The following is a 26,965-nucleotide window of genomic DNA, read 5'->3' as shown; positions in this document are numbered from 1 at the left end:
CTGAGCTCTCTGGTGCTGTGTCTCTCTGCTGTGAGCTTGTCTCTGGGTTATGGGCCCGTGAATTCTTCTGAGTGTGAGGACATGTGTATCCCTGAGGCTGAGTGTGTGTGAGAAAGTCTCTCTGGGTATGTGTGTGGGTATCCGTGATTGTATGCATGTGTGGGTGTGAGTCTTCACATGAGTGTGCCTGGAGGGGCGTGCCCTGGTGGGGAGGCCAGCCCTCAGGCGGGGGGTGCTCGTGCCAACAGAATAAACACCCATTAGTAGGCCCGGTCATGCCACCAGTGCAGTAATTGTGCCCAGGGAGGGTTGTAAAAACCATTAGGCTGACTCAGTTGGGTGAGAGGCGTTGGCAGGGGGGTGCCAGTGGGCACCCCCATCCCCACTCCCATACCTCCAGCTCTGTTCCAGGTTCTGGGGCAGTCATGGGCCCAACAGAGCACCCACTCTGGCTGGTAGGGTCCCTTCACCCTCACTCCCGGGCCCCTCTCCCTTTCAGCTCACAGTTTCTGCTAAATGAGGGGCAGCCACTCCCTTCTCCACAGCTCACTTGCCCCAGGGAGCAGCCAGGCTGAATCATGCCCAGCAGAACTGGGTCCTGATGCCAGCATCACTGCAAGTTGCTGGCAGGAACTGCTGGAGACTTTCTCAGGGGCTGCTGACTTGGGGCAGAGGGCTGGTTGAGATGACCCCCAAGGCTCTCAGGGTCATGAGGGGGGATTCCGGAGCCACCAGACCAGCGAGCTGGGGATTCACCTTCAACTCCAATGACAGTCCCTACTAGAAGTCAAGGCTGTGTTGCCTGGTGGTCAGAGTTAATGGCCACTGGGCCCTTTTATGGCCCTATAAATCTGTGACTTTGGGATGCCAGGGCAGCACCCACCCCTGCCACTTCCTATTTGGAAGAGGGATGGTCAGCACTAGCAATTATGTCCAGTGGCTGGAACTTCCCCAGTCCCACATTCCTGACTCATGGGGCTATAGGATGCGCATCTCAGCTGCTTTGGGCATGGGTGCTGCCCACCCCAGCATCCACTCTGTCCTTGCCCAGAAAAATGACCTTCCACTGGAGAGTGAGAGAGAGGGCAGGGGACCTTGAACTAATTCTTCAGGTGGGTGAGAGGGGAATTATCAGAGTTGGAAGTGAATCTATGTGCCAACTGGTCCAACCTGACCATTTTACAGATTGGGAAACTGAGATCCAGAGAAGAAAGGGTCTAGCCCTGGATCTCACAAGGAGGCAGCGACAGAGCCCAGATTCCAGCTCTGTTCCCTAATTAAGGGCCCTGCCCAGGTCACCCCATTGGACTGCCTTCATCTGGGGCCGGTCCCATCCTTACAGATGCTTTCTCTCTGAAGTCAAGTGTAAATTCAGGAGTGAGGGAGTGATGCAACTGGCTAAGAACAACAACTAGAGCCAAAAAAAAAAAAAAAAAAAAAGCAGTTAGACCTCTTCACTCCTCAGCCCCATAAAACAGGGATTACATGGCTCCCAGGAAAAATAATTAAGCCAGGAAGATGAGATGCAGGGAGGGGCTGGAGGCCAGGTTGGGAGTTGGCAGGAAGGAAAGGCTGAGAGGAGCAGGGCTGGCCCTCACTTCTCTATCTCTGGCCTGGCTCCTTGAAGCCCTAGGGGACCCTCCAAAAGCTTTAGGAGCCAGGAAGACTTTGGTCCCCTGACCTGCTGGGGTATAGAGGGAGAGCCCTGGATATCAGGTTTCATGCTTCTGAATCCCATTAGCAACTCTGCTCCTACCTCTTCTTCCTTACAGAACCTCTGGTGGATGACTATACCTTTCCATTCTTGGCCAGACCACTCTGGCCATCCTGCCCATTCCTCATGGTAGCTAGGCAAGTACAAACTTGTTTGAATATCAGCCTCAAATCATCCCCAGGTAGGACAACTGGGGAGACGGTGGGGCCAGGAATCACCCACTGGCAGGTGGAGCTGAATTCTGGATTACCTGGGCCTCAGCTCCGGCCCTCTGCCTGAGATTGTCTCCACCAGGGTGCGGGCCTTGGAGAAGGCACTCATCACACACAAGGGCTGACCTCCCCTGCACCTACCCCAGGGGCATTCAGACAAGGGAAGTGGTTCGTGTGTGAAGCCAGAGAACTTGAGCCAGCAAGTGGTCCCACCTGCTGTTTGGCCTTGAGAAAGTGGATCACCCTCTCTGATGGATTTGCCCATCTGGAGAGAAGGGCATCTGCCCTGCATCTGGGGACAAAGTCTGGGAGAGCCCCAGAAGCCCCTTCTGTGGATGACAGAAACTAGATCGTATCCATGGGAAGGTCAGATGAACCAGCCAGTTCCCTGGGACACTCCAAAACCATAAAGCCCACACCCCGCTTTCTGGCAGAACTGCAGCTGAGCCTGCCACCCACAGAAGCAGATCCTAATCTCTCCCGAGAAGGCAACGGGTTCTGCAGTCCCAACATCCCGTGTCACCTTGGCTGGCCAGCTCCTACCCAAATTCCTCCAGCTGTGGAACATGCTGGGGGTAGGGGTGGGAACAGTCTCTCGTCTCTTCCCAAGCTCTCCCTCCCTACTTGGAGTAGGTGGATGCTCCTTGAAGCCTATCAGGATTGACCTGTCCACCTTCCACCAGCACGAGGTCTGACTCCAGCCTGCTGTGTGGCCTCGGGTGAATGGCTTGAACTCTGTTCTCCACACAGAACTGTCCTTCTGAAGTGGAGAAAAGGGAAAGCGTGTAGGGGGTACACCCTCTTCTGGCTTTTGTTCTAACTCATCTCCCACCTCCCAACAGAATTCTCTGGCTCCAGAAAGGCCTGGCTTGCCCAGAACTTGGGGCATGGTGAAGTAGGGTGGATTTGGGGCTCACCTTGAAGTAAGGAAAGTGCTCCGTCATAAAATTGTAGATCTCGCTGACGGGAAGGCTGCCAGTTTTACTGTTCTTAAGGGCCATGAAGATGAGGATGCTGAAGGCAGAGAAAGCTCTGAGAGTTTGAACCTCTGATGGAGTCTGGAGTCTCACCCCATCCCCCTGCCCTAGCTGGAGTAGACAAGGAGGAATAACCTACCGTAGTATTCATGGGAGAGAGGCCCTACGCAGTCGGAAGGAGAAGGAATGAAAAAGTGTCCACTGGGGTCTTGTGGCATCTAAGGGACCTGGGTTGCAATCCCGGCTTTAGCCACTCAACAGCTGTGTGACTTTGGGTGAGTGCCTTCACCTCTCTGAGCCTCAGTTTCCTCAGCTTTGAAGTGAAGAAAGCTACCTCAGAGTTGTGAGGATTAAGGAGGATGCCTAGCATATAGAAGGCACTCATTAAATGGAAGCAGTCATTACTGGTCAGCCCTCAGTCAACTGCATGAATGCTGGATAGTAAGGGAAGGAACTAAAACTACAATGCTCCAGGCATATTCTCTCACTTAATCCATCCAAAGGCCTGAATATTGCTGTTCTTTTTTTTTGCTTTTTTTAAACAAATGAATAAACAGAGGCTCAGAGAGATTAAGTAACTTGTCTGAGGTTTCACAGCTCATAAATTCAGAGCCTGGACTTGAACCCAATTCTGCTGGACTCTAAGGATTGCACGTGCTCCTTTCTGTGTTGGTCTGCCTTCCACAAACCCCTTCTCTGTGCTCCTGGCTGATGTTTAAGTTTCTTTTCCTTCCCCTAAGCTCACACTGGCTGGTGACCTGACCCCACGTGGGGCCTGGCCCATAGGAGGTCAAGTGTCAGTACTGGTTGGGTGAACAAAAGTTCAGATGGAAGGTCTTCCAGATGGGCTGGTGCTGCTGGCCTGGCACTTATAACCCCAGTCCCAGAGAAATTGCACCACATCTGGCAGATGCTGGATAACTGAGTCATATCTGCAGATCTCATCCCTCACTAATTTCCAGTAGAGCTTTGGGCAGGGGGGCTTCTCTCCGTACCTAGGGACAGGGGGTAAAAGGGGGGCATTCCCCCCCTGAATGCTCAGTACCTGGGTCCCAGGAAGCGAGAACTTAGTGGGCTCACTCCAGGGTTTCAGCAACTGCTGTGAGTCACACATGGCTCCTCAGGGTTGGATGAGAGGTCAGAGGTGAGCTGCTATATCCCCCTGCCCTCATGCTGGAATCTTCTCTCAAGCATCCTTTGGAAGCCTACTGGGTATGCCTTCCACCCTCTGCTGTTACTCTTATACCTCGAGGACTCCATGCCTCACTTTCCCTAAGGTTCCTCTGACCCCTCTTTTTTCTACCCCAGGAGAGCTGAGAAACATACCTGTAGGAGTAAATGGGTTTCGGGAAGAGAGGCTGGTGCCCGTCGGTGCTGGCCTGGGGTGCGATCCGCTGGTATGGATAGTGTGAGGAGCCAAGGTAGGGTACAGGGTAGCTGCTACCACCTGGTGAGTACTGTAGAGGTCAAAGGGGCAGAATGGTTGCCATGGTAACCAGTTTTCCCAAGGATGGGGTCCCTCCCCCCATTCATGTGCATCCAGAGAAGGAACTGGGGTCTCATGGGCTCTACCACCCACAGTCACGGACTCCAAAGTCAGAGCTATCTGAGGGGGCTGGCCAAGGATGTGGCTATCTGAGGGCCTGTGAGGAGATCCACATTCCAGAACTGAGGATCTCAGAAGCCTCAAAGCTCCCATCCTCCAGAATCTTCCTCTCTGGCCTCTAGGTACGCTGGTTGCCATGGTAATAGGATAGGCGCTGGGCTAGAGAGTGTGAGGGGTAGCCTGTACCTTCTGGGCAGGTGCTCCAGGCCTCCCTTGCATCTCCTGGAGTGGCTGGGCCAGAAGTGGGGTGTCCAGCCTGGGTGTTTGCTGGGCACTGCCACCTTTTACGAGTTTCAGTGGTTCTTTGAAAGGGCCGGTCATGGTGGTGGGCAGGTGAGGGTAGGAGGTGGTTTTATGGCAAAGGGAGTGGCTGTGGTGCCAGGGATGATGTTTTATGAGGGTGAGGGGGGAGTAGGAGACTCTGACTCCCCCATCTGCTCTGGGCTGAAGTGCTCTTTCCAGGTCACTCGAGAGACACTTGGTGCCTGAGTCACCCTCTCTGCAGGCTCCATAAAGTCCTGGGTGCGGCCATCTTCTTCGAGCAAGAGGGTGCAGAGAACAGAGGGCATCAAGGCAGGGCTGGGCATGGTGGGGCCGTTTAAGGTCTGGTAGCCCCTTAGCCCTGCCATGGCTCAGTCCCTGACGGGGCAGGCTATGTCAGGGCCGCCCCCCATCCTGGGTTAGACTGTGAGTCTCAGGATGGCTGGGCCACTCCAGCCAGGCTCCTCACAGATTGAGGATGATTCCTCAAGTGTTCCCTCTGCTTCCTTCCTTCTCTGTCTTTCCCTACACAAAGCAAGCAGTCTGACCACCCCCTCCCCCCACCCACGTGCCTGCCTCCCTGGCTTGGCCAATGCCAAAGAGCTGGGAGTAGAACCTGCTCCACAGGCAGGGCCTGTCTCAGTGCCAGGCTGCAGGTGGATGGAGCTGGGCGCTGGGCAACCACTTGCTCTGTCTTGCCCGGTGACTCCTGGGAGCTGCCTGGCTGCTCTGGGGCTCTTTTCTTTCTCTTTTTAAAAAACCTCCATCCTATGCCAGTGTCAGGCAATTACTTTGCATCCTCTGGATCTGGGAGGAGCTGAGGCTGGGCAGTGGGGTAGGGAAGGGGGAAGGGCCAATAATGACTGACTTGGAGCCTCCAGGTGGAAAGGCCCCCTAACCTCATGCCTAGTCCCACCCTGTCTAGGCTAAAGGGAAGTTTGAGGCCAAGGTCACATAACAAGGTGGTAGCTGACCCAGACAGGAGCCCATTATTCCCTGCCCTGCTCAGCCTTGTGTATCACCCGACTTGCTCCTTTTCTTTTTGCTCGGTCTTTGTCTAGCTCTCTTCTTCTCTCCCTTTTTGGTTCACGTCCAGCCCCAATCTCAGCCCTACTCTCTTTCCTGAGTCCTCTCAGGCACTGTCAGGACCTCAGACAAGCCTCACCCATCCTGAGAGAAGGACAGTTTCTTCCCTTCCTGTGAATCCCTGTTCCCTGCCCCGGGTGGCCCAGCCTGAGGTTCAGGACCCTGCTGCTCCTACCTGCCCATTCAGGCATGCACACACACACTCACATACACACCCACACAGCACACATGCACATAATATCCTGAGACCCTGGGAACACATACCCACCTGCCCCGGACCCACCTGATGGAAGGGGGGCTGGGAGGGACAGTACATGTGCTGCAACGGGGGCTGGTAACAGTACATTCCTGGACCACTCTCCAGAGCTGGGGGCTTGACCTTGACTTCCGATCCCTGCTGGAAGGGTAAAACAGATGACCGGGCTGGATCTTATTTTTCTTTCTCTCTTCTGTGTCCTGAACCTTAAACAAAAGCAACTTCTATTCTGTGCCCTTCCACCCACCCTCCCCCCAACCCTATTCCTGGAGAACAAATAGAGAACAGCAAAGGGCAGAGATTTTCCTGAGGGAATTCAGCAAGTTAGTGGTGGAACTGGGGCTGGAACCAACAGCTCTTCCCCTGCTCCCACAGCCTCACTGCAGGTGAAAGGCTGAGGCTAGGATGTCCAGAGAAGTGGGGGAGACTTGTCAATGGTCAGCCTGATGCTGGGGTAGGACCAGAGGTCTCCCTGGAATGGCACCAGGGTGCACTACCTGACCTCACTCACCAGGCCTGGCTCGGGGCTGCTTGCTGATTCAGAATTGCCAGCCTCTCAGGTCTGCAAAGGACACCCAGAAAAGGCTACTGCTCTAGAATTCCCATTGCAGAGCCGTGGTGAAGGCAGAAGAAATCCAACAAGCTCTCTGGAGGGGACTGGTGAGTCGTGTCTACTCTGGCCATCTCCAAGTCAGAGCCTCTGATCTAGGAAGCCTACCCAGTTGCTGGTCTGCTGGAGCCCCATGGCCCCCTCACTCTGGCACAGGGAGCCTGCAACTGCTGCTAGTGGTGCTGGCCAGATCCTGGCTTCCCATGGATTGTAAGCCCCACATGGAGCTCCCAGGGACTAGCACAGAGCTCTACCCTGAGTAGGACCAGAAAGAGTGTGCAGCTAGGTACAGAAGGTGAATAAGGCCAGGAGCAGGTGGACCATTCTTCCTGGGGTTACCAGGGGCCTTGGGAACCAGCATCTGGGCCTAGAGGGTCAAATCAGTTTGAGCTCTTTCTGGGTGTGCCCTGGGGTGGCTGATGCAGAGATAACCATAATCATAGAAGCTCAGGCCTGGAAGGGCCACAAACACTATGTCCAACCCTATCATTTGGCAGATGATGGGGCTGAGCCTGTAGAGGGGAAGTGATATGCCCAAGGTCACTCAGCGAGTCAATGAGTCGACCAGCTAGCTATGGGTCTCTGGGCCCGAGCTCTTCTCCACTGTGCGGGGAGTAAAAGAGCGAGCTCAAATCTCAGCTGAGAATCCTTGGGCAAATCACTTGGTCTCTATGGAACCAGTTTCCTCATCTGCAAAATGGGTATAATGGGAACTCTTTAGAGGGTTGTCATGAAGATTAAACAGGGCATTTGAAAGAAAACATCTGGCACAGTGACCAGGAGCTGGCACTGAGTGGACATTTAGGAGGCAGTAGCTGATATAATGGTACCCTCACTGTGGGCCACTGTCGTGTTCAATGGGCCTGGGGAGAAGCCATCAAAGGGTCCCAGAACCAGAACCAGAACCAGATCCCATCTTGGCCACAGCTAGTAAATGCCTAGCTGCTTTTCTGTCTTTCGACTTGGAAACAGACTTTTTTTGGGGGGTGGTGTGGGGATGGAATGAAAGCTGTTTGAAAGCAAGAGGTAAGGAGAGCTGGTAGGCATCTGGAGTAGGCACAGCCCAGGCTGGGGAATGGGGAGCAAAGCTCTCTTTAGCTTTCCTCTTCCCATGACAACAAGCCTATGAGGTAGGTCCTGTTAACCATGTTCTTCTGATGAGGCTCAGAGAGGTTAAGTGACTCGCCCAAGGTCACACAGCTTGTGGGGATGGCCATGGAGGGACATGTTGAGCTTCCAAGGTATTTCTATGAATACACCCAGGCCCCACTCTGGGCAAAGAATGGGACCCAGAAGTGTCCTTTGAGAAGACCTAAGTCTTCTCTCAACTCTGTATGTTGATGCTGGAGAGAATACTGAGCTCTGTGGCTCCTCCCTAAACCCTTTCTCTTAGCCTCTGGAATGTGCTTTTCTTCTCACATTTACATATGAGCATGTTTGTCTGGCTGGGGATTCTTGACACTTAAACAAACAGAGAAAAGTTGCATACAGGAATCCTGACTCAGGAGCCTCTGGGAAACTTCCAGCTTCCTTCGTCTGACCGGCCTCTCCCACCTTGCCCCTTCTGTGCTGGACCAGGTCAGCATCCCCTCCCCAGCTGACCTGGAGGCCCAGAAGGAAACTGAGAGACCCCAACTCTCTGAGCTTGCTGCTTCCCTGGTGCACACTAACCCTGAGTGGAAAGGTCTGGAAAGGGATGGCAGGGAGTTTGATCTCAGAAGAACTGTTCTGGGCCGCCGGAAATTGGGCCAGGGGTAGGTGGGATGCCCGCTGGGCCACTGGTACTCACCAGGACTTGGGGGCTGTGCTCCTGGCTGGGGTAGGGGAGCCCGTTGCACCAGGCCTCTGCTGGGAAGCCAGGCAGGAAGGCTTCAGCTTCCCCCACATCTGCAGGGATCTCCTCGAAGGCCTCCAGGGCCCTGGGGGTCTTAAAGGAGTGTCCATCGAGGGCCAGGGCTGTCTGGGCCTCAGGGAAGATGTCCTCATGGAAATGCCGCTTATATGGGTGGAAAGGCGTGTGGCTGCCCTTGAGGAAGCGCCCGGGGCTGCTTGCTGGGCCCTCCTCGAAGCCAAAGCCGGGGTACTTGTCTGAGGGTGAGAGCCGGAAGGGGCCCGGGCCAGGGCCGGCTGGGCAGTGAACTTGCTCGGGACCTGGTGATGCGATGCTGGGGCTGTGTGGGGGCAGTGAGGGTGTCCTCTCTGGAGGGCCATCAGGCACAAATGATGAGCAGCTGAAGCTGGCATGCTTCTGGGGTGGACAGAGAATAGAGAGCCTATGAGCAGAGGCTGGACCAGGACCCTACTCTGTGCTAGGGTAAAGGGTCAGTGGCTGAGTTCTGGGGAGCCCCCAGTTGATGGGGGAGACATAGTCTGCCCTTGGCAGCCCCATCTGATGAGGTCACACTGCTCCTAAACCTGGGTCGCCCCCAGTCAGATGGAGGCACAGCCCTGCCCTGGGAAAGTCCCAGGCTGAAGGGTTAAGCAGAGGCCGAGGTCTGAACACTTCTGGATCTGGGAGTCACTGGGTACTAGTTTGTTGGTGGAAAGACAAAACAGATGCAGGGAGGTCCCTGAGGGTGGGTGATGGTCTACCTGCTGCTCGTGTAGCCCTCAGCCCAGGCCTAGGTGCAAGGTACTTACATTCTGTGAGGCAGGGGAGCCTGGGAGGCCCGGCGCCTGCATGAGGTCCCCTTGGGGCTCGCCTTCCAGTCTGGTGGGGCCCGGCAGCGTGACGTCAGACTGTGGCGGGTGTAGCGACACCATCACCCACTCCTGGCCTTGAAGAAAGCCAGCTGTGATGAGAGTGAGGACCAGCGTCCAGGGTTGACCAAGACCAAGTCCACCACCTCCACTCCCACCCCATCCCTGGGCTGGGACCCTGACTCCAGCCAGATGTCTAATGAGAGAGAGAAATAGACAGATAAACAGACAAACTGAGAGACACATCAGAAACAGAAGGAAGCAGATAAACAATGTGAGAGACAGAGTAGGAAACAGAGAGAGAGGAGTCTGGTGGACTTGGACGCCTGGCAGCCCCATGAGCCTGGTGCAGCACTGGGGATGCTGTCACCGGCCCACTGTGGGATGTCTGGCATGTGTGGTTTTCTTTTGCTTTTGGTCCTGCACACTCCCCCTGGTACCTGTGACCGTGTGTGGGCCACTGCCCTTCCTGAGTTTTAGACTCCCCATTCGAGAAACTCAGGGCTCATACTGGGTGACATGTGAGGGCTCTTTCTGCCCAGACCTCCTAGAATTATAAGGAAACTCTGTGCCCAGCACACTGAGGACTCAGCTCAAAGCCAGCCTTTGCCTTTCCTTGCTAGCTGTGTCAGCGAAACTCTCTGAGCTTCAGCATCAATTACCTGCATAAAACAGGGAGACTGGGAGACCGGGAGGGCCGCCCTCATGACCGCTAGGGATTTAGCACAGTGCCAAGGATGTAGCGAGTGCTCGATAAATGTTAGCTCTTGTTAGTAGTATCATTATTAGTGTGGCTCTTACTATTACTATCCTCAGCTCTCTGATTTCCTTCTCCACCTCCTGCAAAGGGCACCAGGGCCTGGGCTGAGGCCGAGACCTGAGGGCTTACTCCTCTTTGTCCAAGTAGTCTTCGATAGAGGCCACTATTTGCTGAGGGCCTGCCCTGGGCTGGCTACTGTATAAATGATTTGGAGAATTTTCTTATCGGTTTGTCAGAAGAATCCTATGAGAAAGGTACATTATTAACCCCACTTTCCAGATGAAGAAACTGAGACGCAGAGGGGTTAAGTGACTTGCCCAAGTCACATAATGAATCCTGATCGAGTCAAGATTCGAACCCAGATCCTTCTTCGACTCTGGAGTCTACCCTCCTCAAACAGTTTCTTCATTTGGTGAGGGTCATGGTGGAGGTGCATGAGCTGCGGGGCCAAGCAACATGAAAATCACGAGGTTGACACTTACCCAAGACCCCCTCAGGCAGAGCAGGATAACTGCATTCCCCAAGCCCTGCTCCCCTGGGAGCTTTGGGAGGGAGGGATGGCTTCAGTGGCCCCATGGTGTCCAGCCTGGGGTTGGTACATCTTTGCTAAATAAACTGTCACCTTCATCTGAGAGGGTGATGGGGACAAGGAAGGGAGGGCATTTGCCCAAAGTCCCTCAGAGGCTCAGTGGCTGAGGGAGCTGGGGGCTGGGGTCCAAGGGGGGCCTGGTGGGAGGCTCTCCCGCCCCTTCAAGAGTCTTTACCGCCCCTTCTCCATGTCTCGGTGCCGCTCACTCGGCAATGCTAAATGTGGCGTGACCGGAGAAGCGCCTAGCTGGCCGTAACTGGACACCGCGGTGGAGCAAGCCTAAGGCCCATGGTGCAGGGCAGCCCATCTCCGGCTCCGCATGACTGCCTGGCCTGGCCCCTGCTCCCTGGACAGCTCGGGCCTGCCTGCCACGCCTGGCCCTGATCCAGAGCTGCTTTCCTGAGGCCCCTCCAGAGGTAAGGCTGGGGTGTTCTTCCCCCAGGTCTCAGGCCTTGTAACTTGTGGGGTGGTGGTCACTCTCTTCTCTGAAGGCAGCATAGTCTGCAGTTAAGAGCAAGGGTTCTGGATTTGGGTCAACCTGAGTTTGAGCCCCAGTTGTGTCATTTCCTGGCTATGTGAGTCTGACCAAATTGTATAAATCTCTGTATCTGCCTTGGCTCCTCTGACAGTAGGGTTCGTGGACCCACCTCACAGGGTCATCATGAAGATTAAGTGACATGATGTGCATAAGGTGCCTGGCACATAGAAAATGCTCAGGGACACATGTTGTCCACCTGGTCTCATTGGCGAAATGTGGCTCCTGACCCCGGACTGTAGTTTTCCTGATGATCTTGCTGCTTCAGGCTTGGGGAAAGTGGCTAATGATGCCGTGCACAGGTGGGAGTTGCTTTGCAGCCTTTCTTGTCTGCCTGACCGTCTCTCGGCCTGGCCCCAGGGAGTTCAGACCCCAGCCCTGCTCCTCTGAGACATGAACCCAAGGAGGCTGAGACTTACTTCGCTTGGCTGCGCCTCCTGCTGAGGGTATGGCCTTCCCAGAAGGACCCCTGAAGCATGTCTCACGCCCACCCTTACAGCGGCTCCTATGTCCCAGGATATTATCTGTGGCCCTGGTTGAGTTCCTGCATGAACAAGGCCTTAACTAAAGTCTTCAGTTCCCAGCCCTGACTTTCTTATCCCGGCTCGGCCAAACCAACACCCCACCTCCTCCAAGAAGAGGAATAGAACCAGGGAGGCTCTGCAGAGTTCAGAGGCCAATCGCTTGATTTGCACTGACGATGCAGAAGTCCCTGAATGGACCTCAGTGCAGGGTTTCCTCTGGGTACGTTTTGTAAATGATGACCCCTGATTCTGTGACAAACCCCCTTGGTTGCCTCAGCTGAAGCAATATTCTACAAATGAGGAAATGAGGCCCAGAGAGGAGGTTAATAACTTGCCTGAGACCGCACAGCCCAGGAGAAATGGGGTCTTTCATGGACTACATTGCAAAGAGTCTTTTCACCTCAAAGGCTGGGCAGAGGGGCTCTGATTGGTGTGCGGGGGGACCTTCTGTCCAGCACAGGGAAGGGCTCACTATAGTGAGACGAATGAGGCTGCCTTTGTCCTGGACCCCTCTCTGGAGTAGGTGGCATTGCTCCTGAAGTTGGATGATCTAGTTCAGAAGCTCTAGAGTCATGATTGGGTTTGAACCCCAGTAATTGTGAGACTTTGGTTGGGCAACTTGCTTAACTTCCTTCCTTGGGCCTCAGTTTCCTCATCTGTAAAATAGGGCTAATAATACGTACCTCTCTGGAGGATTAGATGAAATGTTGCTTGTAAATAGCTTAATGCATAGTATGTGCTCAATAAATGATAGCTATTATTAATAATTAACAGTGGGACAGGGTTATTTTAATGCATGAAGTCTGGGGGTGGGGACAGGGAGAGCAAAGGACACTCTTCTCTCCTGCCTCCTGCCTCCCACCTCCATCTCCCCGACATCATCCTCCCCCATTGGCAGAGGCTAAACTTCCCTCCTCCGGATCCTCTGGCCTCAGAGATCATGTTAGCCACCCCCCCACCCCCCCGAGGGAGGATGGCTGCAGAAACTCCCAGGGATTAGAGTAGGGAGGAGGGGGAGACTCTTGCTTTAGATCCCTCAGGAGGCCTCTCTGATGGCTGCAGCTCCCCAGGGATGGCATCTGCATTCAGAAGGAATCCTTCATTGAAGCCTTTATGCCACCTTCTTCAGTGACAGGGGGTGCAGTGGGATATGTGTGTGTACAAATATTGCCAGTAAACCAGTGCAGGTCGTCTGGTGCAGGCGATCCTTTCTCAGATCCCAGGAGCTACCCCAGATGGCACTGATGACCCTGCCACTCAGTATGGGCTCCCACAACCCACAACGTGTCCCACTTTGGGGGTAGAGCTAGGCCAGTTCTCTCAAAGGTAGACTGTGCCCTGGGGTCCCTTTGTCTATACGGACTTTTCTAATCACAACTCCACATCTCCAAAGCACTCAGCACTTTGCAAAGCACTTTTGTATCTATCATCTTTTATCCTCCTTTTGCCCCAGAGAATAGCAGGCAGTGGTTTGCAGGAGCCAGATATTCTGGGCTTGTTAAGGCCAATTGTGCGCATCGCTTTTCAACTCCACTTTCAGTGAAATTGGCCCAAATCGGCCATGGTGGGAGTATTTACCCAAGGAAATTAACAAATCTACAAAACAGGTCTTTTTTTTTTTTTTTTTTTTTAAGAGCTTGTTGGTGAACACTTATCAGCACATTATTGGTAGGAGAAAAAGGTCATTAATCCCATTTTTCAGGGGAGAAGATTGAGGCCCAGAGAGAAGTGACATGCCCAGATCACAGAGTTAAAACTGAAAACCACATCTCTTGAATCTCAGGCTCTGAGAGCCCCAACTACGCCCCCAAAACATACTCTAGGGGTGCAACCCTAGCAAAATACTAGCTGAAGACCTGTTTACTATCTGGGTATTTTTTCTACCATCTGCTCTCTGAACTTGTCCTCCTTCCATGTTCCCTGAGGAGTGGGAGGGCAGGGATGGGGATGGAAGAAGTAGACTTGATCTTCCCCTGACTCAGAGAGAAGAAAGAAGTGGTCCTCTAATCTAAGTAGGGAACATGGGTAAGAAATTCCCTAGAAATTACGACAATAGGATTAATATGCATCGTTATTGAATCTCTGCTCTGTGTCCTTCTCACAAAGAGCCAGGCCCTGTGCCCCCTCCTCCCAGCACATCTCCCCATCCCTCAGAGACTCTCTTCCTAGTATGCCAGGATTAAGGCAGAGGGGGCATTTGGGGGTAGGGGCTGGGGGACACCCTGTGTGCTGGTAGTATGAGTGTGGACAAGTCAGTCCCCCTTTCTGCACTCAGTTTCATTTTAAGTACAATGAGGCACTGGGACCATTTGCATCTAAAGATGCTGAAGCTGGTCCAGTGGATGTGTATATGGTCCACAGGGCTGTGAGCTGGGCCCTCCCCTCTGCTATCCCTTCAGGAGGAACCTCCTGGAGGAAATCCTCAAGGGGACCAGGAACAGCTGGGTGAGTTTTTATACCTGAGAAGAGAGGTGCTGTATTATCAACCCCATTTTATAGACGAGGAAACTGAGGCTCAGAGAGGTTAATCCGAATTGCCCAAGTTCACTCAGCTAGTAAACTATGCTTTCCCAGGATTCAGACACAGGCTTCAAAGCCAGTTTGCTTGACCACTATGCTACACAGCCCCACCTCACAAACACCTCAGCTTCCCTGCTCACGCTTGGAAGCCAGGGTGGCGAGATGGGGGCAAGGATGGAGGTTTCCTTAGGAGGCTCTGTCCCTGCACCCCATGTGGGCAGCTGAGTCACAGAGGACACTAGGGTCCTCAATGGGCTCTCTCTACACTCCCTCCCACTGGGGCTGCTCCTACCCGCCCTTTACGAGAGAGGTGGAGATGTTGTAGTTCCGCCTTAATGGTTTCTGTTGCTGGCTGCGGCAGCATGTTTTACAAGGGGTGGGGACCGTGCCCAGTGCTCCCTGTGGCCCCACCCGGGGCTCCACCTGCCTGGCTGCGGGAGGGGTCCCCTGGAGCAGTTCAGTGGTTACCTAGTGAGGGTGGCAGGGAAGGGCCTGGGGGCCACTCCTGAGGTTGGGCACCTTGGATACTGGGAGTCTGGGGGTACCAAGAATGAGGGGGTAGTTAGCTCCTCTTCTTCCATCAAGGTTGGGGGTTCTGAGGCCAAAGTTCTGGCCCCCTTGGCTCTTGACCCTGCCTCAGTATCAGGAAGGGGGTCAGCTGCTCCTGCTTTGAGATCTGATTAAACTGCTCTGGGAAGCAACTAGAGATGGAAAGGGCAGGAGGTGGAGTGGGGAAGAAGAACAAAGGATGAAGAACAATCATGTCCCCCGTGTGATGCTTTCCTCAAATATGAGCCACTGACACCTGTCGCTGAGTCATTCCCATCCCCCAAACCAGGGCTCTCCTGAAGCCACTTTAGTGATTCCCCTGCCTCTGGAAGTAGGCTAGTCCTTGAGCATCACTTGGTATGCCCATCCTGAAAAAGCACTTGAACCACCTTCCATTCCAAGGGCTGACCTGGAAGTTCTTCCAGACGTCTAACCTTAATCTCTCTTGTAATCTTAGTCCTCTTGCCCTGTCCTTCCTGCCATTCACCAAGGGACCCTCCAGAGGCTAGTAAATGACAATGGACTCATCCCTCCTCGAGGGTGGGTCCCAGCCTTGTTGCAGATGTCTAACTCCAACAGCTTCCTGTTCTCCCACTCTTCTTTGCCCAGCACCCCTTCCTTTCCACCATCCCTGGCCACCCATCTCTCTAGCCCACCCCCAGCCCCTGCCACCCAGCCCTGGCCCCAGAGGAGCTGAATCCAAACACTCACAGTGGGCTCTGGGCCTTGGCCACCATCACAGCTTCGAGGAGTCATTCAGCCCAGCAACACCCCAGGAGCCTCCATCGAGGTATAAATACTCCCACATGCCTGGACCAGCCCCCTGCCTGAGGGCTGGGGTGGGGCTGCCTCCCCAGGCCAGACAGGCAGGTCACATGCCTCATAAATGCCACAGGACCACAGGCCCTTCCCAGCAGCCCTGGGGAGACTAATTGGGGCCTGATCTCTTTGGAGAGATGAACGATGGATGGATACATGGATGAATGGGAGGATAGGTGGATGGATGAAATGGACAGACCAATCGTTGGATAGACTGTTGGATGGACAAATGACTGGATGGCTAGATGGCTAGATGGACAGATGGACAGATAGATGGATGAATGGACAGTGGGACAGGTGGATGGGTGTTCTTGAACTGCCTGTGGATGCTCATTTGGTAGATGGGAAGGAAGTGATGCTTGGTTTCAAGGAAAGAAGAAATGCTATCCTTAAAGCTATCCATTCATCCCTTTCTGAGACACACTTACCAGGTCCCCTTTTCTCCTCTGCTATGGCCACCTAGTCTGGGATATTGGCTCTACTGGGTTCTCCCTATTTCTTAGATGCCTCTTTCCAAGAGACCTCCCACCTAAACACCCCCAGCCCCCAGGAATCTTTTGCTCTTTCTCTTGGGGGTCATTCATGGTCTGCCTTTTCCTCCCTCTTGCCCACTCTGGAGTCCATGCTCTGAGGCTATGAGCCCATCTCCAGATCTCACACCCAGAAGCAAGTTCAACTTGTCCTCCAAGGTTAGCAGGGGAAGGGGAGGCAAAATTCTCAATTCCCAAGAGCATGAGATTCTTACATGGGCAATTTAAGAGGGAGAAGTTGCCCCCCTTCCCTTCCCCAGGGATTTTTAAAGGCATGACTGGGTCTGTTGGTGAGGACAGGCTTGGCAAGGGACTTGTATGTGGACTTAGAACCCCTCGGGGCCTGACTGGAGAGCTGGGCTCCTGGGGGTTGGGGACTTCTTGCCTGCTTAATCCTCCCAGAGGCAGTGTGCAGAAAGCAGTAATCTGATTTCCAAAGAAAGTTCCTTTTTAATTCTCAGTCTGCCCAGCTGTGAAAGGGATAAAAAATTGGATGATGAGGTGGGGAGTGACTGAAGGAACAGGTGGATTTTTCATAGATGATAAAATATGGCCTTTGTCCTTCCTTACAACAAGCTTTTCCCAGCCACACTGGCTAGAGCGAGGGTAGAGGAATGGGCTGGGGAATGGGGATGCCAGCCTCTGAGTACTCATTAGCTCTGTATTACTGTGATGCAGAAGTCCCGCCCCCATGACCAGGTCATTTAAGGCTGAGCCTAGTGATTGGTTCCACCTCCACCCTCCCATGGACTGCTTTGGCAACTGGCTGCAGAGCTGATTGGCTGTGGTGGTGATTGGCAGCTTAGGATTTGAGCTGGGAGACCAACAGGGATGACAGAGGCCTTGTTTCACCTCATCCCTTAGCCTGGCATTTACTATCTCAGGAGCCCCCCGGCTGCCTTACCAAGCCTCTTGTTCCCTCACAGGGAGTCCTTCTGACCCAGGACCCTGGAACCTCCTCTCCCAGCCCTGCCGTCAGTGTGGGCTAGTCACAGGAACTGACCACATTTCCTCCTTTATTAAATAGGATCCTCACTTTTGCCCTAAACACCTCACCTGGCTGTCCTGGGGGCTGAGTAAGAACCAGGAGGTTAAAATGCTCTGAGGAAGATAAACTGACACCATCTTGACTGGTGCCCTGCCTCCTCCACTGGGGTCCTGGGCCTATGGGATTTCAGGAGAGGGAGGGGGGCTGAGATCTTGGTCCCTTCAAGCATTTGCCCTTCCCAGGTTGCTCCCCATGGGCGTGGTCAAGAATGCTCACCTCCAGGCCCCTCTCTGCCTGCTCACTTTAGTCGGGGCATGAGATGGCTCTGGGTCCTGCCATCCCTTGGCCAGGGGCCTCTCGTGCTCTGTACATATCATTATCAGAAGGACTGCTCATTATTACCTATCTATTATTAGGGATATTAAGTCTGCCGCCAGTACTAATAATCAGATCTAGTACAAGTCAGATACATACTGGTGGAGCCTCTCCCCCATGCCATCCAGATCACATGTGCAAACACACACAAGGAAGGCAGGAAGTTGCCTGCCTGGACTTACGGAACTTTGGAGTGAGAAGAGTACTGGGAAGCCCTCCCATCCAACCTCCTTTTTATTGGACAGATGGGAAAACTGAGGCCCCACCCATGGCAGGGAATCTTCTCTGCTTTGTGGGTGTGTGCACACTGGGTTCGGTGAAGCCAGCTCTGAGTGCCTAATCATTCCCTTGCCCATCTGAGGAGAAGGATGTAGAGAAGTGGCAGGTCCTGGGGTGTTTCCTTGAGATCATCCATCTCCTGGGCTCTAGCCTCCACCTTTCTCCTTTGACTACCCCCATATCCTCGTGGGCTTGGCATTGTCATCCCAAATAACTTCCTCTCCAAAACCCTTCCCACCTTAGGTAGATTGGACACGATCATGAGAAGGCCCAGAGCGTTTGAGCCTCCTCTCCAAAGCCACATGCTCTTTGGGTCCCAACGTGGGCTCCATGAACTCCTCCCAGAGGGAGCTGGGGGTACCTCTGACAGTGAACACGGCTGCAGTCTCTCTGCTAAGTGAACAGTCTGGTAATTGGGTTTTCTGATCATGGTGATGTGTGTGTGTGTGTGTGTGTGTGTGTGTGTGTGTGTGTGTGTGTGTGTGTGTGTATGTGTGTGTGTGTGTGTGTGTCCTGATGCACATCCTACGCCTTTCTGATGGGCTGGTGTAGTCCTGGACATGGCTGTGGAATTTACAAGTGTAGGTGGGATCTCCAACTGTCTCTGGGCAATCCGATTCCAGGGACATGCTCCATTCTGTGCGTGTGTGTGTTGGTGCCCAGGTTGGCTGTTGTTTGTCAGAAGCAGTAGTTTCAAGGTGGGGGAACAGGGCTTGAAGTAGACGAATCATGCATCCTCTGTGAGCATGGGGTGGAGGGTTAGGGTCAGACCTCCCAGGGGCTCTCTGTTGCATCCTGGGGGGGTCTTGAGGAGTGCCCCTCTCTCTGAGCTTCCAGAGTAGCCATGAGAGCATAGGTTTCCTTTTCTCTGTGACTCACAGCTGGCTCTCGAGTCAAGTTTCCCGAGAGATCACGATTCAGCTAATTCTCTCCCCGGCCCCATTAATCTGAGCTGACTAAGCAAGAGCCACAGGCAGGGTAGAGACCCAGGGATGCTCACGATTGTAGTCATTCCTAAACAACCCAGCAGGCTTTCTTGCTTTAGCTTCTGTCCATCTCCCTTGCCTTGGGCCTGGCCATGCAAAATAGATTGGTTATGCTCCCAGCCACCCCTGCCCCATACACATAAAGGTTGTCACTGCCTCCCTTTGGGGCCCTCTGAGCATGTCTTCATTTTCCCCTTCACCTGCCACACACCCGCAGTGTAGAGAGGTCCATTTGGACATCAGACCTCATCTTGTCCTGTTGTACCTGAACTCGTTTTTACTGTTTGGTCAGCATCCAGCCTTTAAGGTCCAGTGAGGACCAGGAAGCTGTGGGCTTCTCCAGGGATTATCCTATCCAATCAATTTTTTCCTAATGTCTATGGCTCTGGGCTTTCCCTGAACACTGGGAGAATGAGGAGGACATACCAGGACCTGGCAGGGGCACTGATGAGGGGCATGGAAATCCAAAGGGGAACTCTGATCTGTGGAGAGACCCATCCTGGGGAGGTGGGAATGGTGTGGGATGGGCAGATGGGGCTAGGGATGAGGATGAAGGTGGTGCTGAGGAGGTGAGGTAGAGAGGGAAGAGAGGAATGGGGTTGTGGAGGTAGAGATGAAATTGGGGATCAGGATGAGGAATTGGATAGGAAGAGGACTTGGCTGGGGTTGGAGATGGGAATGAGGGTAGGGTTGGGATGAAAGGAGACAGGGATGGAGTGAAGGAGTTAGGGATGAGGTGGGGGTTGAGGTTGGAGTTGGGCACAGAGATGGAGGAAGGGGCAAAGGATGGGAATGAATAAAATGGAAAGACTAAAATTTTTCAGGGACCTTTGATTGACACTTCTGAGATGCACTCTCCCAGAGGTCATCATGTCATTCCCCTGCTCCTGGGCTTGTTGCCAGCCCAGCCGCACCCATCACAGATCAATGGTTGCCACTCCACTCAGGAAACCACCTCCTGTGGTCACATTGTCCAGCTAAACTCAATTTAAAATGCTGAAACATCTCTCTAATGTCAGCCTCTCCTGCTGTAGAAGCTAATCTCAGCTTGCTAAACTTCCCCCTGCAGGCTTCAGCAGGGATGATGGTGAGCTGTGATTGGGAAAGAAAGAGGGAAGGGCATATCTGCAGGACCTCTGTCCCTGGCATCCCGCTGGGGAATAAGGGGAGACAGGTAGAAACACATCCTAACAGCCCCCTTCTCATCAGAGTAATAGTGGGACAGCAGGCACAGGGCCTTCTTTCTGTCCCTTCCTACTCACAAGCTCTTAAGAAATTTCAATGTGACTTAGTAACAGTGTCTGGCAATGTGCTTGAGCCCTGTGCAGGCTGTGGGGTTTCTGCTGGTCTATGAAGACTCAAGCTGGAAAGAGGGAGGTTAGACAACAGGAAGGACTTCCCAGCAGGAAGGATGGAGAGTCCATGGGAAGTGGTGCTGGGCTGCTTTAATAGAGGGCAGATGGGACTCTCCATGGGGGCCAAAGGAAGGTTTTCCCTGAGACCAAGGTGGGGACATAAATCAGCTTCCCAGAAGGCAAGTGTCAGCAAGTGGGCTTTCCCCCTTGTCTGTAACTGTCCCGGGGCTTTTCCCTTCTCGCAGTGAATGAAGGCACAGCTGTTGGTAGGGGGCCATATGGGGAGAGTTTGTGAGTGAGACAAAGACGGGGAGCAGGGAGGGTTCCCAAACCCCCCTAATCTTTCTCTGACCTTCCCAGGAGCAGAATTGAGAGGATTCTGGAATTCCCTGAGCCCCTGGGAAATAAAGTCCTCTGAGAACTCCCTGGCATTCCCGGGAGAACAGGTTCCTGGCCCTGGGAGGTGAGTGAGGCACCGGGCCTGGGGGGGCAGCGTGCCCCGGCAGGCCCTGGAGCCGGGAGCTGAGCTCGGCAGAGGCAGCACGGGCGGGGCTGGGCGGGAGCTGGGAGGACATGTGCCTCTCCCCTCGGCACCTTCGCTCCTGAGGACCTGAGCCTCCCCAGGACCTAGCCCCTCTCTGGCCCCGCCGGGCTTACCACAAGACAGGGGGCCAGGAATTGAGATGCTGGCCCCATCGGTTGGGGAATGCCTGCGTCCCGGGGGTCAGGGAATGACCAAGGGTCTAAAAAGGCCTGAGCCAGGCTCAACAGGGACAGGACTGGAGTGCAATGCACCCTCCCCTTCTCACCCTCCAGTCAGCCCAGAGGAACTGGGTTTTATCAGTGGGGAAAAGAGAAGCCTATGGGAGCAAGCAGGGGTGGATCCTGCAGCTGTAGAGACTTCAGTCCAGGAAGGACTTCAAGACTGTGAGGGAATGACCCTGTTTCCTCCTTCGGGAATAGGAAAGTGAGGAGGGGGCAGACCTCTTTGGTGTGAGAAATGACCAGCCTAGCGGCAGGGGAGATGGATGAGATGGCTTCTCAAGAGCATGGGCCCTCTCCACCTGGGTTCTTTCCCGCTGACCAGCCATGCCTGGTCACAATGCACACACACACGTATCTCCCCATGCCTGTAGGTGCAGAGAGAAGAGGCAAACACGCCCACTTATTCGAGTCTATTCTTAATCTAACTTGCTTCTTTGGACGTTTAGGGAGGCCTGGGGACTCCACGGGGAATGCCAGAACCTTACCTGATCAGATTGGGGTCGGCGGGAAGCCATGAGAGCCAGAGGGGTCTTCCTGCTGTTCTAGCCAGTTCCCTAAGGGCCTTTGATCCCCAGACCCCCAAGTCCAGGCATTGAGGGTCTAAGAGCTCCCTGCATATCCTGGGTCTGCTCTCCAGGCCTGTTGGTTTCAGGAGAATTGAGGGAGAGAGCCGTTTCTAGACCTCTGGGGTATTCTGCCTTGAGCTCAGCATCAGGTACCAGCCACAGCACCTGTTTGCCACCTGTCTGCTTCTCCACCAGGTGCACCATCTCCTTCCTGCAACCCAGACCTCCCCCGCCAGGCCCAGGCATCTAGGCCCGAACCAAGGCTACTCAGAGATACTGAATGATTCCTTGATCAACACATACCCTTGCACCACTCAGCCCCCAGAGCTGAGCTCTTCTCTCTCCACTTGGAAAAGCCACTAAATTAGGAATCTGCCTCCCTGTCTTTCAGCTCTAGTTTTCCAATTCTAGCCCTTCTGAGTCTTTATTTTCTCCCAGCACAGGGTGCCCAAGCACACTCTCTCCAATACACACACAAAATCCACCAAACACCAGAATGAAAAATCACAGTACAGCAAGAAGGATTGAAGTTAGGCAACCTGGAACAGGAAGAAGAGGGAGGAGCATGGAGGAGGGGGTCCTCCTTGGCCTCCAGGCACTCACCCCACTTCCTGATTCTCCCTTGAGCGTCAGTGAGAGGAAAGGGAGCACCCAGATGCTCCCAGTCACTCCTAGGGCCCGTTAAAAAGGCAGGCCCCCTCCCCATATCCTGGCCCAGGCCCGCTGGCCTCCACGGCTGACTTGGGCCGGGTCTCCTCTTACCTGCTCAGTGAAGCAGGTCGGCGTGGGGGCCGGGGTCTGGGGGGCCAGGAGCTCCGTCTTTCTGTCAGTCAGTCAGCTCGGCTGTCCTGGGTCTGTGCTGACATCAGATGAGGGGAGGCAGCTGCTGGGTGAGCCAATAATTATGATATCAGCTTCCCCTTGCCCCGAGGGGCTGCTGCCAAAATGGGGAGACGAGCAAGGTGACTAAGAAGCTCGTTTGCTCCTTGGCTCTTGTTTGACAGGTACCGGCTCCTGTGCCCGCCCCAGCCGCGCCCTGGCCACCCCCTCCGGCCCCTCCCTCCTCCTGGACCAGCCCGGGCCCCCTGTCTCTGCCAGCGGGCGCAGCCTGTGGCCTGTGGATGAGGGGGCTGTCCTGTGGCCCCCACCTGCACTCCAGAACAGGGATAGCCGCCACGGGTGGGGTACAGGCCAGTTGGGACATGCACACGTGTGTCAGGAGAGCTGGGCCACCGCATGTATGTTCATGGAGCTGGTGAGGGGGTTCTGGGCAGCAGTTCTGGGTGGCTGCCCAGGATTCTCAGGCCTGCCGTGGATGGGCAATAGTTGTGACCCCTCAAGGGCCAGGCACAAGCATAGATTTGGTGGGGACTATCTATCTGTTCACGAGGTCCAGCCATCTGTCTGTCTCTCTCCAGTGCCTCTGACACCTTCAGGTGTGGGTGTGTGCACCCATGTGTCATGTATCCGTGACTTCCTCTGTATGTCCGTGGGTATGTGAGTGTCTCTGTGTGCTTGTATGGTTGTCCCCCGGGTTGGTGCGCATCTGTATCTATGTCTTTCCCCATGTCTGTGTGCGGATCTATGTGCCTGTATCCAGGCCTGTGTCCATGTCCTCTTGTGTGTCATCTGTGTGTTTACACCCTCGTGTCTGTGTACACATCTCTAGTCTAGGTCAGCAGTCCTGCCCTGTATGTGTATCTGTTTGTCTGTGCAGGTGGAGCTGGAGGCCCTCTGGTTCTGTGTCGTGATTCCATTGCCACTCTTTATGGTCTGGATGATGGAAACAGAAATTTATGTGGTTGTGGCTTGGTCCTGGCCACATTTGGTCCTGGTTTGGTCTGGCCTCTCAGAGTCCACATTGGGGATGGAGTACCTGGTGAACCCTGGAAATTGGCCCCCACTGTTCTCACCTGGACTCAGGCCTGGGGCCTGTCCCTGGCTCCCTGCCCAGACCCTGTCCCCACCTCCTACTCACTGTTCCCTTTTCATCTGTTTTGCTTCACCCCTATCTTCTGTCCATGACCATTTTTTCCCTCCTTCCCCTCCCACCTTGTCCTGGTCTCTGAGGCCACGTGTATCTCTTCCTGGAACTAGAGGCTCCAAGGACCTAGTGGTACAGCTGCTGCCCAGCACAGCCTGGGATTTGGTTTCCGGCCTGAGGGTGTGGACAGGCCATCTCCTCTCTACTTACTCTACTTCATTCCAAGAGGGAGGTAATGTCAACCTTGGCTGGGGGATCATAATGTCATCTGGTACCAGTGTGGTGTAGACTAAAACATTTGGAGACTTCTTGGTCTAGGCAGGGAATGTCCATTTCAAAAGATCGTGCTGAGGCAGATAACAACGGAGTCCTCTGTGCTTGAGGTTATCTGTGTCATCTTCCATACTTACCACTCTGAGCCTCAGTTTCCTCCTCTGTTAACAAAGGAATAGTATTATTCATCCACAGAGTAGTTGCGGATTAAATAAGATTATAATGTATCAAGTTCCCAACGCAATCCCTGGCATGTAGTAGATGCTCAATAGACTTGTGCCCCCTTTCTATTTATCAAGCCCAGTGGTGCTGGGTGGGGAATGAGGATGAGCTGTCTAGCTCACTTGGGTAGAGGAATTGTGTTCTGGGGCTAGAACAGGGGCCCTGCCTCAATCCACCTTTCTCTGGGACTCACATTAGAAATCAAAGCCTTGCTCCCTTAACCTGACAATCAGTGGAGTTTCACAGTGAAAGGGCAGCTGTCAGGACCTTCTAGTGTGTTTGCTAATTGCTTCTATCTGATGTATACAGGGCTAATTATTATTCTAGACTCAGAGATATTTCTTTACTGATACTCTGGGCAAAGAGAACCATGAAAGTTGTAAATTGGAGGCTGCTATCATTGCTATCAAATCAACACTATTTTGAAGGCCCTAATCATTGCAATAAGATAAGAAAAAAAAAAGGGACATAAATATGAGAAGCAAAGTGCAAAATCTTTAAGAATTACAAATGATGTGATTGTTTACTTAGGAAATCAACTAAAAACTGTTAGAACTAATGAGAGAATTTAGTAAGGTAGTGGAATATATGTTAAGTATAGAAAAATCAAAATCATTTCCATACTACTAAAACAACCAGTTGGAAAATATAAGGAGACAAAAGATCCAATTCACAATAGCAATATTATAAAACATTCAGGAATAAATAATAAAAAAATACAAAAAATGTACATGAAGAAAACAATAAGACTTTATTGACAGACATAAGATAAACCCTGAATAACTGTAAAGGCATATCATGGTCCTGAACTGGAAAACTCAATATAATATTGTAAAGATGTCTATTCCACCCTAAATAACCTATGAACTGAATGTAATTCAAATCAGATGTCTAATTCCCCATCCCCTTAACTTGACAAGTTGATTTTAAAGTTTGGGGAAGAGTGAATACATGATAATAGCTAAGAAGTTTTTGAAAAAGAAGGCTAATAGGGGGAACTTGCTTTGCCAGATTTCAAAGTGGTCAGTAAGGCTTCTGCAATTAAAACCGTGTGATTTGGGCAAAATTAACAAATAAATTAAGGGAAGATAATAGAGTCTAGAATAAACTTGGGTGTTTGTGAGAATTAGGTATATCATAATAACATGTTTTAAAGCAGTAGTAAAGTGTAAAAATTCATTAATGGACTTGGGATAATACATTTTACATTTGAAAGAAAGTTAAGTCCTACTTCATGCTGTACATTAAAAAATCCAGATGGTTTAAAGATCTAATGTAAAATGAAAACCATACAAATAAACAGAAAAATATAGGAAACATTTTTATAATTATGGAATGGAGAAGGTTTTATTTTTAAAAAAAATGACATCGAATCCAGAAGCCATAAAAGGAATATGTTACTTAAATAAAAATTAAATATTTCATTAGAACAAAATATACCATAAACAAAGTTGAAAGATACAAAACAGCCTGGAAGAAAGTGTTGCAACATATATAACAGACAAAGGGTTAAAAATGGTAATATATAAAGATCTCCTCTAAATAAATAAGAAGAAAGACAATCTCACAGAAAAATGGACAAAGGACACGAATCAGCAATTCACAGATAAAATACAAATGGCCGATAAACAAATGAAAAGATTTTCAACTTCATTAAAAATCAAGGAGAGGAAAAAAATGTGACAATGAATATATATATATGTTCATGTATAACTGAAAAATTGTGCTCTACACTGGAATTTCACACATTGTAAAATGATTATAAATCAATAAAAAATATTAAAAAAAAATAGTAAAAGTAAATGTGAAAAAAAAAATCAAGGAGAGGAAAATGAATTTAAGGGGCCAAGGATCCCAGGGAGGCTCTGATGGGATGGCAGGAGAGACTGTGGCTTTCATCTTTCTACAGTGAGACTCTGAAGGGCGAGATGAACTTCCTTCCCTTCTGAGACAGGATCCACCTCTGCCCCAGGAATGGGTGTGGGCTCTGGCTCCCTCTTTTCTTTGGGAAGCACTACTTCCTCATTGCATGCAGTCTGGGAGTTAAAGCAGGAGCCTTGGGAATTTCAGAGAACTTGGACTGAGAGGGGATTTGTGAGGTCATTCTCCTCATTAGCTGCCTCTAAACAGATCCATCCTCTCCTTTCATCACACCAGCCCCTCGGAGTTCTCTCCTAGACCAAGAAAGTCTGTCCTGGTGTCTACCCTCAATTCTGGCTGCTACAGTGTTGGCTCTGCTCCCCTTGAAAGTTGCTTCCATCAGGAGGTTTGGTCCCACGCACGCCAGCACCCTAATTTCGGGACCAGCAGATGTAACTGAGCTGGGCTCTGGCCTGGATGGGCTGTGGTTGGGGGTTTAAACAGACTGGGGCCAGGGGAAGAAACTCTGTCTCTCTGGAGACTGTTGCTGAGCTCTGCCCAGGGCTGGGCTGCTTTGAGCCAGTGGCAGCCCTGACTGGGGATGGAAATCCCTCTGGCCAATGTCTGCCATGCTGCACTCTGGTGACCCCAGGGAGAAGGAAGGGTATGTTCCCACTCTTGGGAGTCCCAGTGTGATGGAAGTGGGGCCCCCTCCCTACACCCTGAATCAGGACTGCCCATCTTCTGTCCACTTGTGCTCATGTGAGCTGAACTTGTCTTCCCAAAGTGAGTTCCCAAGACTGAGCCCGCCACTTCCCAGACCTTCCAAGTCTCACTCCACTGGCGTGGAAGACCCTTAAGAACATCTGCAGAGAAACAGGGACCAAGCATAGCTATCATGAGGCCCTGAGGTCCGAGGATCCCCATGTCAAAGAAAGGCTGGAGAAGTCTGGAGTTAGGATGGTCTTCCTGGGGAAGAGCAGGCAGCTCCTTGGCTGTGGATGATCACAGGAGCATTGGCCAGAGCCCTGGAGGGTGTGTGACTACAGACGGCCACTGGGTTG

The 26,965-nt window shown here is 52.5% G+C and overlaps 1 protein-coding gene across 10 annotated transcripts in view; it reads right to left on the bottom strand.

The window, feature by feature from the left end:
* Positions 1-23,987, bottom strand: part of FOXN1 (forkhead box N1) — a 28,403-nt gene extending 4,416 nt beyond the window's left edge. Inside the window, exons 1-6 of one of the 10 annotated variants that reach the window (XM_074343110.1) lie at positions 22,325-23,987; positions 9,363-9,514; positions 8,512-8,970; positions 6,140-6,253; positions 4,230-4,360; positions 2,844-2,940 (exon numbers count right to left, since the gene is read on the bottom strand). In XM_074343110.1, coding sequence (XP_074199211.1) covers positions 2,844-2,940; positions 4,230-4,360; positions 6,140-6,253; positions 8,512-8,970; positions 9,363-9,485 — 924 coding nt within the window. In that variant the 5' untranslated portion in view covers positions 9,486-9,514; positions 22,325-23,987. Of the gene's footprint in view, positions 1-2,843; positions 2,941-4,229; positions 4,361-6,139; positions 6,254-8,511; positions 8,971-9,362; positions 9,515-15,610; positions 15,729-22,165; positions 22,271-22,324 lie in introns of those variants that run through there. The other 9 variants (XM_074343112.1, XM_074343108.1, XM_074343105.1 and 6 more) reach the window with 9 other exon arrangements.
* Between the last annotated feature and the right edge of the window lie 2,978 nt (positions 23,988-26,965).

This window comes from Camelus bactrianus, chromosome 16 (genome assembly GCF_048773025.1).
Source record: "Camelus bactrianus isolate YW-2024 breed Bactrian camel chromosome 16, ASM4877302v1, whole genome shotgun sequence".
NCBI lineage: Eukaryota > Metazoa > Chordata > Mammalia > Artiodactyla > Camelidae > Camelus > Camelus bactrianus.
The sequence above is the reverse complement of the archived record's forward strand: the minus strand, read 5'-3'. Positions and strand labels throughout refer to the sequence as shown.